Source organism: Elgaria multicarinata, chromosome 4 (assembly GCF_023053635.1).
Source record: "Elgaria multicarinata webbii isolate HBS135686 ecotype San Diego chromosome 4, rElgMul1.1.pri, whole genome shotgun sequence".
In the NCBI taxonomy this organism is placed as follows: Eukaryota; Metazoa; Chordata; class Lepidosauria; order Squamata; family Anguidae; genus Elgaria; species Elgaria multicarinata.
The window spans coordinates 46743241-46760777 of record NC_086174.1 but is presented as its reverse complement, the minus strand read 5'-3'; the positions used below and the strand labels follow the sequence as shown (position 1 = coordinate 46760777).

General features: G+C 40.5%; 1 protein-coding gene across 1 annotated transcript in view; it reads left to right on the top strand.

Moving 5' to 3' along the window:
* The window catches only part of ZFAND3 (zinc finger AN1-type containing 3), a 155367-nt gene that overhangs the window by 99906 nt on the left and 37924 nt on the right, over window positions 1–17537 (top strand). Inside the window, exon 4 of the mRNA XM_063124192.1 lies at window positions 2973–3152. Within this exon, the coding sequence (XP_062980262.1) occupies window positions 2973–3152 (180 nt within the window). The remainder of the gene's footprint in view (window positions 1–2972; window positions 3153–17537) is intronic.

Below are 17537 nucleotides of genomic sequence, written 5' to 3'. Positions count from 1 at the left end.
GCACAATTGAAAATAGTTCCACTGTGCTTAGTGGAACAGTGTGGTGTAGTGATCGGACCAATCAACTGGGATTTGGGAGATCCAAGTTCTAGTCCCGCCCAGCCATGAAGCTCACTGGATGACTTTAAGCCTGTCACTGGCTCTCAGCCTAACCTGCCTCACATGGTTGTTGTGAGGATAAAATGGAGTGGGGAAGGACCATGTAAGCTTCCTTGAGTTCCTTGCAAAAAGGTGGGATATAAATGTAGTAAATAAATAAATAGAAACAAGACAAGTTATGTCTAGGCTTTGCTACGTAATTTCAAGTGGTTTTCTGAAAATGGCTAAAATGTATCCCAAAATACAGCCCTTGTTTTCCTTCCAGGGTTTGTCTCTATAGACCCCACAAAACTTTTCTGTTAATTTGTTTTGAGTTCAGAAAATAGTTTGAGATTTGGGGGCAAATGAGTAAATGCAAACCGTTCTCATTTTTTTTTTTTTTAATCCTTTAAACTTGAAATTCCTGGGACTGACAAATCTTTTAAATTCCACAAGTAAAGCTGAGCACATCATGATGGGCTTAAAGATATGCATAGTTTTAAACCTAAGTGGCTTACCAATTGATATTACAAATACTCAATTATTAAAAAAAACACCTTTATTGACATATTAACAAATGCTTAATGAAGGGGTTAAAATTATGCTAATTTATTAAACATGAAAAGATCCAGAATTTAGAAGACTCCTTTTAAATAAGGATGATAAGGCTTTAGATGTTATACTGACAGAAAGATTTTGTAACTCGGCACATAATTCTGTTTGTTAATCAGGTTACTTTAGAGATTAGTAGCTGGTAGAAGCTGCTGATCTGTTGATCACGAGGCAATAATAGGTAGGAAGATATTGATGTTTTTCCATACAGAGAGCGCCTTTGAGGACACGATTATTTCATACTTTGGTTAAATTCAGTATTGATTCACATTTCACTAACTGGATTCAAATGAGATAGTATCATCTCAAAAGCAAGTTAATAAATGGACTGGCCTCATTTTAGAAAGAAGCAACAAGCATATGGTGCCCAGTTTCCTTACTATTTGCATTGTACATACAGATTCCCATTACTAGCGTTAGAATCATGATATTGAGCTTCACAATTAAATGGAAATTAAAGATCATTTGTATCCCTGTGATTTCCAAACATCTATTAAACTTGTCTAGACACAACAAAAAGGCCAGGTTAGAAAATAAACCCAGAATAGAGGTTAAAAAGTAGACAGGGAGAACAATCCTATGCGCCCTATACAGTGTCTGGGGGACATTGGTGTTTTGGTTTCCTGGTTCAGAGACCAGGCTCCAAGCTCCGAACCAGGAAAGTGCTCTCCCCACTCTCTCCGTGGCCCCTTCGCAGCCAACCTGGAAAGAACTGTGCTGGCTGCTCTTAGGGTGCAAAAGGGGGAGCCTTCCCAGGGGCAGGGAGGGAAGGAGACTGGGGGGTGACTAGGAGCACCTATCCCCAGGCTTCTTCCCACCCACTCCCCCAAGCCTCCGCTAGACAGGTGAAATCACCCTGCTAGCCAAAATGCTCCGCAATGGATATGAGTATCCAAGGCGCATCCCATAGGATTGCGCCTTTAAATTGGGATCCTGGAAACTTCACTGGGGCCACCATAGTGAAGACAGGTTTTAGGGAAGATAAACATTTCAAGTAAACACTTTGATTAATATTTTAATACAGCCTGTTATTTTCAGATGAACCTTTCATGCAGTAGGGTCGTGCCCTGCTTCTACAAGTTGAGAGTTATGCAACCACACTTCTAGTCTCCAATAGATGCATACAAAGTACAGCTGCACACAAATATTCACCAGTTTTCAAGTCAAAACCATACTTTATTTAATATTTCATCCCACAAAAGACATAGAATATTCAGCTGCCCTTGAGTCATCATTTTCCCTATTGCCACTTCTTTGGCATCATTTTCCCCCAACTGCTGCTGTTTCCTCTTTCTTAATTAGGCACCTGGGTGGTCCAGCACAATCAGGGATCTTATTGTGAATGTGATATAGCCATCACAGATTTATTTATTTGTGTGTTTCTTTGTTTCTTTATACATTTATATCCCCCTCTTCAGAGATATAACCTCACAAAGTGGCTTACAAACAATAAAAGCATTGGACATATGCACATTTAGTCAAAAGCCCTGCACCTAAGTAGTAAGGCATCCTAGCTGTTGCATTCTGCACTAACTGCAACTTTCAAACTAGGCACAAGGGCAAACCCAAATAGAGCACATTACAGTAGTCTAATTGTGAGGTAACCAGTTGTGGAGTTTCTTGTAAAATATACCCCTATTGACTCAGTACAAATTGCTCTTTTATTTTTGTTTAAATATAATTGGTAAATATATTTAAACCAAAAAATATATTTGGTTTAAATATATATTTGGTATATTCACTCTTTCCACTGGTATAGTGTTCCAAGGTGATTATACCGAGTTCAGTCACAATGTTCACTCTTCAAATACTTGAAAGGTTGTCACACAGAGGAGTGGCAGGATCTCTTCTCGATCATCCCAGAATGCAGGACATGGACTAATGGGTTCAAGTTACAGGAAGCCAGATTGCGGCTGGACATCAGGAAAAACTTCCTGACTGTAAGAGCAGTACAACAATGGAACCAATTACCTAGGGAGGTTGTGGGCTCTCCCACACTAGAGGCATTCAAGAGGCAGCTGGACAGCCATCTTGTCAGGAATGCTTTAAGATGGATTCTTGCATTGAGCAGGGGGTTGGACTTAATGGACTAATAGGCCCCTTCCAACTCTTCTGTTCTATGATTCTGTGATTCTATTAATATTGGGATTAAATCATAGAGATGACTAATTTATAATTTATATATAAAATGTCACCTAGTATATGTCATCAGTATTGGGCAGTGTTTTGTAATCCCATAATTACTAAAAGCATCCTGTTTCCCCAACTTTGTGTCTTGCTAGATTTTCAAAAGAAGCAACCAGATGATGAGTCCACTCCCAGCACAAGCAACAGCCAATCGGATTTATTCTCTGGAGAAACAAATAGTGACAACAGTAATACCTCCCTATCCACACAGACTGTTAACTCCAACCAGCAACTATCGACAGAACTGAATGTAACTTCACCCAGCGAAGAGGAATGTAAGTGTGCAGTCCAAGAGGAGAACAAACAAGGCACTGTTCTATTCTAGCAAGTTTTTAGCCCTTAAGTCTATACTGAAGGAGTAGAAAAGTGCATGAGAATGATATTTGTGTGTTTATTCCAGGAAGAACAAAGGAAGGCCTGAGCCCATTTTTCCAACCTGATTGAATAGTTAGCTGTTAAGAGCTCAGTTTACTTATGATTGTCCATTTCAGAACCACTATATCTGTTTATCCATAAGTTAACTATTAGGCTGTGCCATGGAAACTAGAGCCATTTTATCAGTGTGATATCATTGTACTGATGTTTTTGAAATAATTGCACCGAACTAGACATGCAACACAGTGACCTATGTAGAGTGAGGGTAAATGCATCCTGAAACACTTGAGTACTTCAGGGATAAGTCTTAGCTCATTCTTTTACTCTCTTCCTGATAGATTGGCAATTTTCTTTAAAAGTCAAGGGTTGTTGAGGAGTTTGAATTCAAATTCTGTCAATATTGGTTCATCAAAGGTTCTGGCAAATTCTGAATTTCTTAGTGCTATTTATAAAACACTGTTCTGTAATATATAAAGACTTGAAATACTTCCAATGTGTTTTCTTCCAGTTCCAAATGAGGAAGTGATTTAAAGGAGCGAAATCCAACATTGCATGAATGGACTTCTGCTCATGCATTTGGACTTTCCCCTCCTCTCCTCCCCCTACAATCCCCTACACCTAACCAAAATCTGCTTCAGTGTGTCCCCCAACTCTCCAGAATAGACTTTGAAAGGATATAGGAGAACTTCAGGTTAGAGGATGAATCACCCCCTTCATGTTCCACTGACAGAAGCTGTTCCATTGACAGGAGAAGCTAATTGGATAGAGCATTTTTTCACATTGTCTCAAAGAAAACTACTAAAAAGCACCAGTCTTTCAAGGTGCAATAAAGGTCTCAACAATAATTATGATAAAACACTTTGAGTTTTACTTTTAATAAGTAGTAGTAGTAATTTATTGTTGTAACCGGGTTATAACACAGTGAATCAAACATACTTTTAATAAGTCTATTATTGGTGTTTAGTTCTTTTATATTCTGCATTTCAGATAAAGCTCAAACTATTGAAACAGAAGTTAACATTTGCCCACAGCTTACGATCAAAACCCATTAAACAGAGACATTTTAATCAGTTTTCCAAAAAGCTAATTGTATTCAGCATCTGCAGGGACAGTTCCATAAAACTGAAGCTGCAACCTCCCCCATATAAAAGAGATGTCACCTGATAGGCCTACGGGACAGACACTCCAACCCCTGATATGAAATCCAAAGTATTATGCTTTGGATCATCGTTTTACTACTTACTGGGGATGATGAAAGTTGTAGTCCAACCCATCTGGAGGGTGCCATTTTGGGGAGCCCCATTGCCCAAGTGGTGGATCCACAAGCACACAGACACAATAGGATACTACCCAGCGTCTGCCTTTCTGCAGCCCTCCAAAGCATCAAATTGGTCACAAAGCTTTGGGAAGGTCCAGATTCAGTTCTGGCCACTTCGAAGGGAATCGTGCTTCACATCAGAGAGAAACAGTTCTAGCTATACCTTTCTATCTGTAGCTGCACCCTGTTCTCTTAGATGCAGAGACCAGAGTGCAGTTGTTCCTTCAGTGGTTCAGCAGTTTCAGGCCCCTACCTCTCAAAGAGATCTTCCATTGCTTTCCTGAACAGCTGCTTTGTTGGAAAAAAGCTTTTATTATTTTTTCAATAAAGAGTTTAGCTGTAAATATATATATGAAGGGGAGAACTTATTTTAAAAATACACTTTTTTACTGTTCTAGGCTTTTGTACACACACTAATGCATGCTCCAAGATGATAGATATTAGGCAGCACAGCCAGCAGCACATTTGAAAATATTACCTATAAAAAATTCTTTATGACTTCCTGCTGGGATGGCTGTAAGTGAAACACTGGTTAGATTTATTTACAGTTCCAGCTATCTCTCTTTCCCTCCCCCCTACACCCTCCAAACAGTAGTTCTCTAATATAGCTCAGATTAGTGTCATTTATCAGAGCTAATTATACAGCAGATGGAGCTTTTCTGATTGATGATGGTCTCAATGTGGAAGGTTCTTTCCCATAATGAAGAATGCCCAAACTTTAAATGTCTTTTTTGATTTTAATTCAAGGGTGGCTTTTTCCTGTTATTTATCTTGTTTTGTAGGGAGTTCCATAATGCATACACTGCTTTCATTATAACAATATTTCTTAAAAGATTGATATTTTGGGTACAGTGCAGTGATGTACAGCTGCATGTTCTACTGAATAGATTTGCTTGTATTTCACTAAGAACCAGTGTAGGAGATCATTAAGTTAATTCCTACCAAAGTATGAATAGAGCTGAGTGGTCAGAAGTGGTGTTCTTAATATAAACAATTCAGGTCAACCTTTTGGGATCTTTCTCCCTTCCAAACCAACTCCACATCAAGGTGCTATCCATGGTTAATTGCCCTACAGGATAAATAGAGTATAATTGTAGTACTCTGTTTTATTCATCATGTTGCAATAAGATCTGTCGTGTTAATAGTCTTGTTGAATAGGAAGAATTGTGCATTCTTTTTCCCCAGAAGTGTTAGAATGTTGTAGGAGAGGAAAAAACTATAATTTTATAGCAACTGGGTTTGGCAAGATATCAATATGATTGTATGAATTCCTGTCATTCTAGTCATTCTTTTTATGAGGGCTTGTCTTTTTCAGGCCTACTTGAATACAAGCCTGTTTATTTCCTACAAAATCTGTATCTAAAGATCTACCTGAAGTGCACAAATTTCTTATTTAGAGTTACACCCATTGCTAATACTACTTTCTCAAAGGAAGTAGTACTTCCAACAGTACTCCTAAAGAGAGGGGAAAGTGACCGAGAATGCATTTTCAAAATATCAAAAAGGCCTTGCACACAACTTGTGGGACATCTTCACAAGGTCTACATCACTTTTACCAAATGGCCAAATGACACTGTAATTACACTGAGATCCAGTGTGTTGTAGTGGCTATAATGTTGTACTGGGACTAGGGAGAACCAGGTTCTAGGTCCCACTTGGCCATGAAGCTCACTGGGTGACTTTGGACCAGTCCTGACTCTCAGCTTAACCTACTTCAAAAGATTATAAGAATAAATTGGAGAGAAGGAAGCTGTTCTTTGCAAGAGGAAAAATGTTCTTTGAAGAGAAAAGATTAGCCGCCTCTCCCTGGATTTAGCTAGACCTACCATTTAATCCAGGATGGAAGAGGGAAGATCTCGCATTGTGTTTAACGCGAGATCCCTCCTCCGTTTACACGTGATGCGCAACGACCTCAGGAAGAGAGGCGTCATGCCCACCTTTTTATTTTTAAAGAGGACGCTCATGCCCTGAAGGTAAGTTTTTTTAAAAAAAATCAAGTACTTTCCCTGCTCTCCCCACCCGGGCTCAGCCCGGGACCACGGAAAAAGCGGGCCCAAAGGGGAGGGCGAGATCCCGGGGCAAGGGAAGGATCATCCCTCCCTCATCCCAGGATCCCCTGTGTGTCATGTGGACGCACAGGGACGATCCCGGGGTTTGCCCCGTTATAAAGCCCAGTCTAGCTAAGGCCCCTGTGGTCCTGGAGTGGGGGGCAGGGTGACACATCTATGGTTTATTGCCAACAAACAGATGTTCACAGACAATTAGCATTGTTTGGGTCATGATCATTTTAGCACAAGAAATTGTCCTTCCCCACTCTTCCATTTCCCTTCTTTGATTTTAGGATTCAAGTCAGGAAAAATAATACTGTAAAGGTAGCTCTTGAAGTAAAAGCGACATGGAGAAAATACTTCGAGTTTAGCTTGCTCATGGTTAGGGCTGCTTCTCAGTGCATACTCCTGTGAGTTTACTAAACTTGTCCTGCTGCCTTGACTTAACTGCTGGTAAAGTTTATCTTCCTTCTCTTTTTTTAGGTAACTGTAGGTATGTTTACAGTTTTCAAAATGCATCTTTGTATTATGTTCTTTCTTCCTCAACAATTTTCTCCCTTTTTTTCTTGTCTGTAGATAATTTGTTGGATTTCTTAGTAGGTAGCTCTCTGTAAAAATGTTGATCATACAGATGGGAAAGGAGAAGCTGAAAGACATTTCTCTTCTAAGTACTCCTTCAAAATCTGCTTATTAGGGAAGTCTATGTGTACTTTATTAAAAGGTCATGCCATATACTTGAACAATTTCATTTAGTTAAAGCCCTTCATCCCCTTCACAGGGGCTGTCACATTGTTTTCCCTTTCTCTGTGCAATTGCAGCTAAAGCTGACATGGTGCAGGTTTAAGTGAAATCTAAACTGTAATATGACATGAAAAATGTCAGAGTGGAAAATCTGACTTTGGCAGTTAGATCTGGTTTGATATTTCAGTAGCACTGCACTGCAGAGGACATATTTTCATTTTCATTTTTACTTAACTTTTTCCTTGACTTTACAAATTTAGATTGTTAAGCATAATTAAATTGTTCTGATAAATACGATATTCCTGTAGTGTTTTATGTCCTTTGTAAATAAAACTTGAAATTGGCCTTGGGTGTATTAACATAGTTGTAAGTGGAATTTAATACTAAAATTCCCATTGCCTAGAATGTTCACCAATTGTTTTCCATAACTGTTTTGGTTTCAGTGTCAATACATGTGCTCTAAGAGCTTACTTAAGTCACTTGAACATCCATAGCTCTTTACCTCTTTGACCCTTTTACAATTACTTCTGTACAGCTGTTTTCAGATGTTCAGGCCGCCCTCTACATGTTCACTGAACACATCGAGGGTAGGGGGTAATATTACAGTAATAAACTCTATCACTGTATCTAATTTTATATGTGTTCATCTCCATGCAAGATTCCCAGTCACATCGTTTTTAATCATAAATAAATAAATAAATAAATAAATATGCCTGCATGCAGAGAATCATGGAATGATTCTGCCTGCATGCAGAGAATCAGAGAGTCAGGAAAAACTTCCTGACTGTTAGAGCAGTACGACAATGGAATCAGTTATCTAGGGAGGTTGTGGGCTCTCCCACACTAGAGGCATTCAAGAGGCAGCTGGACAACCGTCTGTCAGGGATGCTTTAGGGTGGATTCCTGCATTGAGAAGGTGGTTGGACTCGATGGCCTTGTAGGCCCCTTCCAACTCTGCTATTCTATGATTCTATGTATGTGTGGTAATACTGCAGTGCCGTGCCCCGTCCTATGCACATGCCAAGGGAGAAACTCAAAAATCTGAAAATGCGTTGTATATGCTTCAAGCTCTGAAGATTTTTTTCTTTTCAAACAGCAATTTGAACTGCTCCTTCTACCCCCATACTCTCACATTTTGAAAGCGGTTTCCAATGTAGGGAAAGAATAAAGGTTGTTATTTAGAGCAGATTCACATTATTGTAGTATTTTCACCAGTGTTCCCCGATGGAACACACAAAGTGTGAAGCTGACATACATCCCAAAACTTTAGGGATACATAGTGAACATACACTAGGATGGGGAGCCTTGGTTGGTCATGACTCCCTGGAATGTTTCCCCTATGTTGGGAGGCAGAGAGACTCCCCTTCATGGTGCTCCCAGGGGGAGCGAGGTCTGCCACCATAAAGTGTGAATTGGTCCTATATCTTTCCATATATAAATTGGAGAAGAGAACCTTAACTGGAATGGAATAGGCTAAGAAAAACAAAGGGTAGGAAGAACAAAAATGGGTCGGGGTGCAGGGAGGGGAGAAGAAATCAAGTAAATAATGATATTGCCCACCAAGATTGTTTTGGAACACCAATCATGTAGCATACAGTTCCTCCAGAGAAATCAGTATTCAGCAATCAGCAGAGCTTATTTGAGTTCCCTTTTCAATGTTCTGAAAAGACCCCAGATATTCTGAAAGCCATGTGGTCACATTTCAGCAAGCCTTGACAGCTGTTCCACTCATTTCTTGAGCATCTTTGTAGATCTAGATATAACTGCTAACAAATGGGAAGTGATTATAGGGGCCCAGATAAGCCTCATGTTTGTTGTGTGGCATAGTTTTCGCATTCGATTGACCACAGAGCATTTTTAATCAGGGACCCCATTTTAAGTAGGGAGCATTGTTTCCATGTTACAAATGGGAATAGTAATGCAAAACGAATTGTGTTGACACAGCTACCTTTATCTCAGTACCCTGCTTTAATATATTCCTTACAGGATACCAGTGCGTTAGAGGATCACTGTAAAGATCTTAAGCTTTGAATACGGGAGGTTGCATTAAAATATGTGCATCTGAATTTAGGTCTTAATCCACTTAACTAATTTTAATAACCTGATGCTGTAAGACTTGTTGAATCTTGGGCAACTATAGTTTCCATATGTGGCTGAAAGTTACCCATACATGTAGATAGAAAGCAATGTCTCTGAAGACTTCCATTACTGTTTTTGCTTCCCTGTAGTTTTTATTTCTTATGTCTTTGTGGTTCTAATTCATGGCTCTTTTCAAACTTGATTATGTAGATAAATTAAGCATGTCTCTTCTAATTACACACATTCATGACTAGATTCAGGGTTAGGCAGGTTTCCCAAAATACCAGAATTTTGCTTATACTATCTAGAGCATCTTTTTGTAAGATTTGATGCTGCCAACTTCCACAGTGGCTTAATAAAAAAATAAATTTTGGCTACTCTTCATGAAAAAAATCTTTGTGTCCCTATTCACCAAAGATTCTAGTAAAAAGCATTAAGTCTCCCATAGCATATTTTGAAAGCATTTTTTAAAAGACTGGATTTTAGATATTTCAGCTGCCTATTTCTTTAGCGTGGGTATCTTCTAAAAGTGCTTCAGGGTTTGTTTCCCAAGCAATAGTAGCTACAAACCCAGTGGTGAAAAAGCATGTATTTCTAGGCAAGATAGCTGTTACAATCTTGTTTACATTATTGTTGCAGTAATGTTGTTGGAGCTCTGAATTTTTCTCTCCTCTAGGACTCTGGCCTTCTTTCCTTCCTTTTCTCCTCTCTGTCTACAGGTCAGGTCAGACAACACATTTCTCAATGGGGTTTTTAGAACTCCACAATGGAGTTGTTACACCACCATTGAGAAATGTCTTGTCTGGTGGGAAAACTCCACGCAATGGTGGAGGGTTTGTTTTTGTTTTTGTTTTTTAAAAAAACACTCCACCCAGAATATCAACACTGTGCAGAGGAGAGTTTCTGCACAACCGTTGTGTTGCATGGCGGACTCTGTGGAGTTTTCCATTGTGTTGAGTTGACTTTTCTCACTGGCTCCTGAGTTCTCTGGCAAGAGCAGCAAAAGGAGGGAGTGTTGCTCTTGGAGAGCCACCAGGATTGTTTTTTTCGCAGCAATGGCTGTTGGGATACCATCAGGAGGACTGGGGGAGGAGAGAGGGCAGAGGAAATGTCAGTCAAATGTCATGATGGATTTTACTCAACTCCACGGTAGCCCGCAGTCGCACAACGGTGGAGTTACAACATGTTGTGTGAGGAGTGCCCCCAAAAATTAAACCATTGAGTGGAGTTTTCACACTGCACTGACTAATGTGTTGTTTGAACTGAGCCTATCTGTGTCTCTCTGTATGGCTTTTATCTTCTACAAAAATTCTCCTCTCTCCCGTTCCAACCAGTCAGGAGAGTAGCTTCTTGTTTATTCCTGCCAACCAAGAGAGGTTTTTGCGCTTTGTTGAACTTCATATCATCTTGCCTTCTTGCCTTGCTTTTTGACCTTTGCTGAACGTTGTATATCCTCCTTGTTGGGCTAAACATCCTGATCTCTACATCCTAATTAAACCTTTGACCACCAATTAGCACACAAAAACGAGATTTAACCCCCATTTTATAATAATATAAAACCAAACAAAATGCCAAAATGGAGGACAGTTCTGTTCCTTTGTTCCTTAACATCAAGCATGCAGTGAGACCAACCAATTCCACCCTATAGAGTCTTTTTATGTACTAGAGAACTCAGGAAGAGTGTTCTATGTTGGGCAGCAGACCCTGATGAAGAAACGGTCTAGCCCAGTTAGAGTTCTACTAGGGGGTTGGCAGAGGGGAAATAAACAACCTGTCTTTCTAGAAGTATGTCAGACAACTCCAAGGTCAAGTTTAGAATAGGCAGAACAAAGTAGTTGATAGCACCACAGAGAGCTCAGAATGGGGCTGGAAGCCAAACAAGCCTAGCCTTTAAGTTACTCCAACAACTAGCAGTCTTTGAATGAAGCAGCCTTAAGTAGGGTTTTTACCTTCCTCTAGGTTGTTAACTCCATCCCCACAATGAATTAGGGCTTCTCCCTTAAAGGGACTTTGCCTACCTTAGAACACTTTGACTGTAACAATGTAGAGGCAACTACAGTATGCTGTGGCTTCACAGCTGAAGTCCAAGGAGGTTAATGAGACCTCGCTGGGAAGTAGTGGGGCTGGCCCCCTAGGCTTTTCTGGGGAAGAGATATCTGAGGAGGTAGAGACCTTGAGATGTGCTTCTGGAGTTCAGCCCTCTTCCTGGTCTGAGAAAGTGTCTATATTGGAGGTTTCTTCCCCTAAAGAGAAGAGGTCGCATCTTGATCTTAACAAGAGTTAACATTAGGTATGACCAAAATAGGCTGACTACCATTTCTAGCCAAAATTTGTAGATTTCTTCTGAATAGCCTGAGTGAACTAGTAAGTAAGTAGCTATTCTTAACTAGAACTTGCAACCAGAACTGTAGTTTGCTTCACAGCAGGTGGAAGAGAAGAGTGGTCGAAAGAGTCCCTGGAGGAATAGGGTGGGAAACACCATGAATGCATTCCTAACTAGTGCCTCAAAGGTATCTTCAGGTACACTTTCCTGGTTGTTGTTTGGTAGCCACATCTACACTGTGCTTTCAGGTTAACAAGACCATATAAATATACCTTTTAACAGTATATAAACTTAAGAGATACCTCATGCCATCCTGTATACCAGTGCCAGCCCCAAGTTTTTGAGAGCCTGTGGACAAGACCACTCAGTAGTGCCCCTTGCTCAGTGAATCCTATCTCACTGCTATTGTCAACAACTACTATTGCTCCTTATTCTCTTTCTCATCATTGCTACCACTTAACAGGCATAGGGCCAGTAAGCAAGTAGGCAGTGTCATTTTCTGCTCCTGTTTCTCACTACCACAATAGTCTGGGTCAGAGCGAGAGGCAGATGAACAAACAGGTTGCAGTAATGAAGAGGAGGGGCACTCCAGGGGCTTCTTGTTAGTGAGCCCCTGCTGTGGTCTGGGCCCTTGGGAGGTGCCCAACCATTCTTTCCCTTGATGTCAAAGTCCCAATGAAGCAATCATCAACTTTGTAGGTAACCATGGAAAATCCCAGACCCATCAGCCAATGTGATGGATGTAACCAAAATGCTTACAGCTCCCTCATTTTAAAAGATAATTAAAGATTATTTTTTCCCCTCAAGCCATTCACCCACATAAACACACACACACACACACACACACACACACACACACCCCTCTGATTCTACGTTAATCCACTCCTGTGCATTTAGGGAGCTGGGTTGGATTAACACAGATTCAGAGGTAGGTGTGTGTGTGTGTTTATGTGGGTGAATAGTTTGAGGGAGGAATAAAAATTCGTTAAAAAAATCTATGGATGAAGGGATCTTGTTCAAACTTGGCATGGCTAAAGCCCTCCTTAAGAGCTACCATGATGCCAAGTTTCATCCCTTTATCTTTAAAAATTAGGGAGGTGTAAGCATTTTGGTTAATTCCCATTGACTGTAATTTTGTTGGAGAGAAGACCCACTCTGCACACCCCTATTGTCTAGTTTTATAACATTTCATCGGCTGGGTTTCGTGGGCAATGAGGGTGGGGCTGGAGCAGCAAAAGTCCATTCAACCGGCTCAGCACAAGCCGGCATGCTGGAGAAGGAGAACCGCCCCATCCTCTTCTTTCGTCAGCAAGACCTCCCTTCAAAGCACACACCCCCAACAAAGGACAGGGCAGGAGAACAGCAATACACGGTGGCAGAAGCGCGCTTTAATCCCGTGTGGAGGAAATAAACTGGACTTTCCCCACTTTAAGAAAACACAAAAAATGGAGGGGAAGAGGTGGGGTGACTGCAGGACAGGCACAACGTCATGTGAGTACCATGCTGCAAAACAGGCATGACGAAAGTGCAATAAAACTGGTGTGATGGAGCCTGATCTCTTGGAACAGTTACTTTCTACAACATTCTTAAGCAGTTTATACAGATACAAGGTATTCTCAAGATGGTTTTGGAATTTGAATAGAAATAGCCCAGGGCATGGTTTTTAAATCAGTTTTCTGTTAGGGTCTATTACAATTTTCTAAGATAATTTTAGTGAAGAATTTTGTATATACTATTTTAGTATTGATACAGGCAAGGGAAATAATTGCATACATCTGTTTGTTGATGGATATCATAGCAAAAATAGTACTCATGAAAATTGTTATTTATGTGTCTACATATGCTTTACTTCTAATTTATATACCCAGAACTTTATCCGAACTTGAGATTTGGTATACCAGTGTATCTAATCCTGTAAAGGTAAAATCATCAAGGAGATTATGATGGAAGTGAAATTGACAAGGTATTTAATAAGGGATGATGCATTTCTAATTAGTCTACAGTGCCTGTAGTTGAAAATTAATTGTGGTGTTATGTAAATGTCATGTTAATTAAGAGATAATATGGAAGTACAATAAATCTACAAAAAAGTTACCCATTTCTGTTACTATTTATGCAAAGTTACAAGAGGCTGATAGCAAAATGAGTACTGAACTACCTCAACTTTTAGCTGACAGTTTGACAACTTGTGTTCTTAATTGATGTTGACTGGCTTTTTACTGCGTGCATTCAGGAATACGGGTCTCACAGCAACATCCAAAAATCTGCCTCTACTAAGTTCTGCAAATGGTGTCAGGATTCACTTGACTACCTCAGCCCATGTTACCCTCAACTGAAACTCAACCCAGACTGATTAGAATCCATAGTCCCCACACTTTGAGACTCTTGGGAATGAGCCCTTAAGATAACACATTTGTATTCAGATCTAAATGTAATCGTTGAAATCCTAATTAAGCATCAGTTCAGGACATGGCTTCCTGTAATGTTGAAATAGTACCATGCTTCTCAAAGTGTGAGGTAAATCCTTCTGTTGGAGGTGCAGGTAGTTGCTAGAGGAGGCTTGGCAACACAACACATTTTTGTGCTTGGATTACACCATATAATCATCTGCCAGCACACTCATTTTATTAGTTTCTCTTCTTTCTATATAACCTAGTTATTTCCAGGCTTGGGTTATGTATGAATATTGTTAATTTTAAGGAACCTGACTTTGTCAGTTTGTTTACAGTTAGAGACACCAGAACAGATTTCTTTCTATAGTATTGGGAGTCTTGCTGAGGCTAAATTTGAAAACAAACAATCCAGTAGTAATTGAATGTTGTGTACAGTAGCATGGTAGGCAATCAAGTAAGCTGCCCTGGGTTCCTGGAAGGAAAATAGGTGGGATATAAATGTAATAATAAATGAATAATAAATATAAATAAATACTCTGACAAGGAGCAGATGGCTATCACATAGCAAAAGAGTTCCTTCTATATTGGGGCAGTGGGTTACTCACGTCTGTCCAAATAGCTTTATTTAGGGGAGTAATTGATCATTGAGCAATTTCAGTCTGTCAGTGAGGGGTTTCAACAGGTCTGTTCTTTAGCCACCTTGGAAAAGTGTCACACAAGCAGCTGATTTGTGATCAGACCTAAAAGCAGTTGCTAGAAATATTGCTGCTTAGTTGTTCTTCAATCAATGTTTCTTGTGAAATCTATAATTGGACAATGCACAAAACAGTCCTTTATTACAGTTCTTAGTAACAGAGTGCAAAGAAATAGTAAATGAAATTGTGCATTGAAGTCCTGAGTGTGCTTTGTTGCTTAAATCTACAAAATTTGCACCTAAATATTTTACCCTGCAATAAAAGTGGGCCTTAGATTAATTACTTTTTCCACAATAAGTTCAAGTTGTTCCATTCTACAAAGTCTGTAATAAGTTTAATCAGATTTTACTTCTGAGACTAAAACTTAATAATAGTGAAGAACTACTTCTTCACCAAGGGCAAGATGGATGGATGATATTCTGGAGGTGACAGACTTGACCTTGGGGAAACTAGGGGTGGCGACAGCCGACAGAAAGCTCTGGCATGGGCTGGTCCATGAAGTCACGAAGAGTCGGAAACGACTGAACGAATAAACAACAAAAACTTCATCATGACTCAGGCAGTATGTTGCATGCATTGTAGAACATTAACGTTTATCTATTCAAATAAAATATGCAATCAGGTTTGAACAAAGTTCCACACAAAACATGTTTATAATCTTCTATGTTATACTGACCTTTCAGAGTGCAAGTACTTTTTCACATAACTATCCTTCTTCCCTTGTAATTACTTTAATCTTCTCTTCAGGAATATACGGCCACCAAAATCTACCTAAAAACAGTCATCATTACATTGGAACAATAATACTGTTCAGTTTAAGCTTTGACCAGTATACAGTAACAAAGCAGCTCTACACACATTGAACCTATTCATAAGGCTAGTTTCCAGGGAACCATGGGGTTACTAAAACTGAGAGGCTAAGACAAAACAATATCTCCAGGTGAGAAAAAGCTGCTTTTGAGATTCTTTTGCCCATGGGTCACAATATTCTTTTGGGTGATTGGTCCCATAACTCTCCCAACCCAACCCCAGATACTTCATAGGCTTTATCTTATCTTGATATTTTAGTGAAAATTAAATGTACAAAAACTGTAGTTACAATTACCTTCTGTCTCATATTAGCCTATTTATATCTCATATTAGCCTAGTGTCTCATCAGTGCCCAGCTAAGTGCAGCTAAATTAACATTTACCATGTGGAAACAACTCTTCTTGATGGCTCGTTCCGATTGCCACAGTAATATATAACTCTATTATTATTTAGGATGTTTTAATAATGTGTGATATGTTTTAATCAATTTTATGTATTTATACTTATTGTTGTTCCCCGCCTCGATCCAAATGGAGAGGCGGCTAAGGAGACATCCATATTGTGAGAAAGTAGGACTTGCTCACTAGTGATATGTGTGAAGTGTCGCAATGGGGACATGTTATGTGGAGGCATTTTGTCATGGGAACTGTGCTATGTAGGTCATATTCTGAAGTTTCTTATAGTGAAGGGACATACTTAGTATTTATATGGTGATTTAGATTGTTTAAATAATTAACAACCCTATAAGATAAGGCAATTTGATAGAGGGCTGACAAAATAGTGTCCATGTTTGGACGACACAACAGTCAACCCTGTGTTAATAGTCCACTCAACGGATGACTGTTAGCATGTTGCATTGGGGGAGACGCAGCACGCCAAGAAGGACACTGTCAGAAGACCTCTGACAGCGTCTTTCTCCACCTTCTCCCTAGCCCCAAATGACGAATGGAACCATGGCAGAGTGATATCAGCCCCTGACTGTCAAGGGATAGTATCACTTCACCAGGTCTCCATTCGCCATTTGGGGTAGTGGGCAGAGAGATGGGGTGCTATCCTAAGAGCTCTTCTGACAGCATCCCCCTCTCTCCGCCCCTAGCCCCAAATGGCAGATGGAGGGTGGGACACAGGAAGATGTACTCCTCCTGTGCCCCGCTCTACATTTGTGCATCTCAGGATGGTGCAGAGAGAGTCTTCTCTTTCCTTCACGTTGTATCAAGATGCACAAATGATGAATGGAGAGTGGGCCACAGGCAGACGCTCTCATCCTACACCCCGCCTTCATTTGACTGGGGATAAGGGGCAATAGGAACTCCTGACACTGCTTGAGAGCAGCAGGAGAGCCTAGCATCCCCAGTCACCAGCAAAAGAAGGTGGGGTTCAGGAGGACACTCTCAATGGAAGGATATCTTGCACGGTTTGATGTTACACTTCAAGCTGCGGGAGACATCCTTCGCCCGCCCCATGATCCATTGAGATATTGGCTTGAGGGAGATGGAAGGAGCTCCTTCCATCCCCCTGAGCCAATATCCAGTTGGATCGCGGGGTGGGGGGCAAGGGACGTGAGCGTCCCTCCCTGGGAACATGTGGGGCATCACGATCAGCAGCGCCCCACCCAAGGACAGCATGTGTCTGTCCCGGGAAGCATATGGGGAGCTGATCACGGCGCCCCACCCAGGGACGGCACGATCATTGGTTCCCCACATGCTTCCCAGGACAGGATTATTTCACATACTTATAGAGACCTGCTGGGCAAGAGCAGCAGGAGTTTCTGCCGCTCTTGCCTCACAACTCTGTACGCAGGTGTAATAGTCAACGGAGTCCGACAGACAACCCAATCATCAACAGTTGTGCAGATAGTCAACTTGATTATTTGCGTTC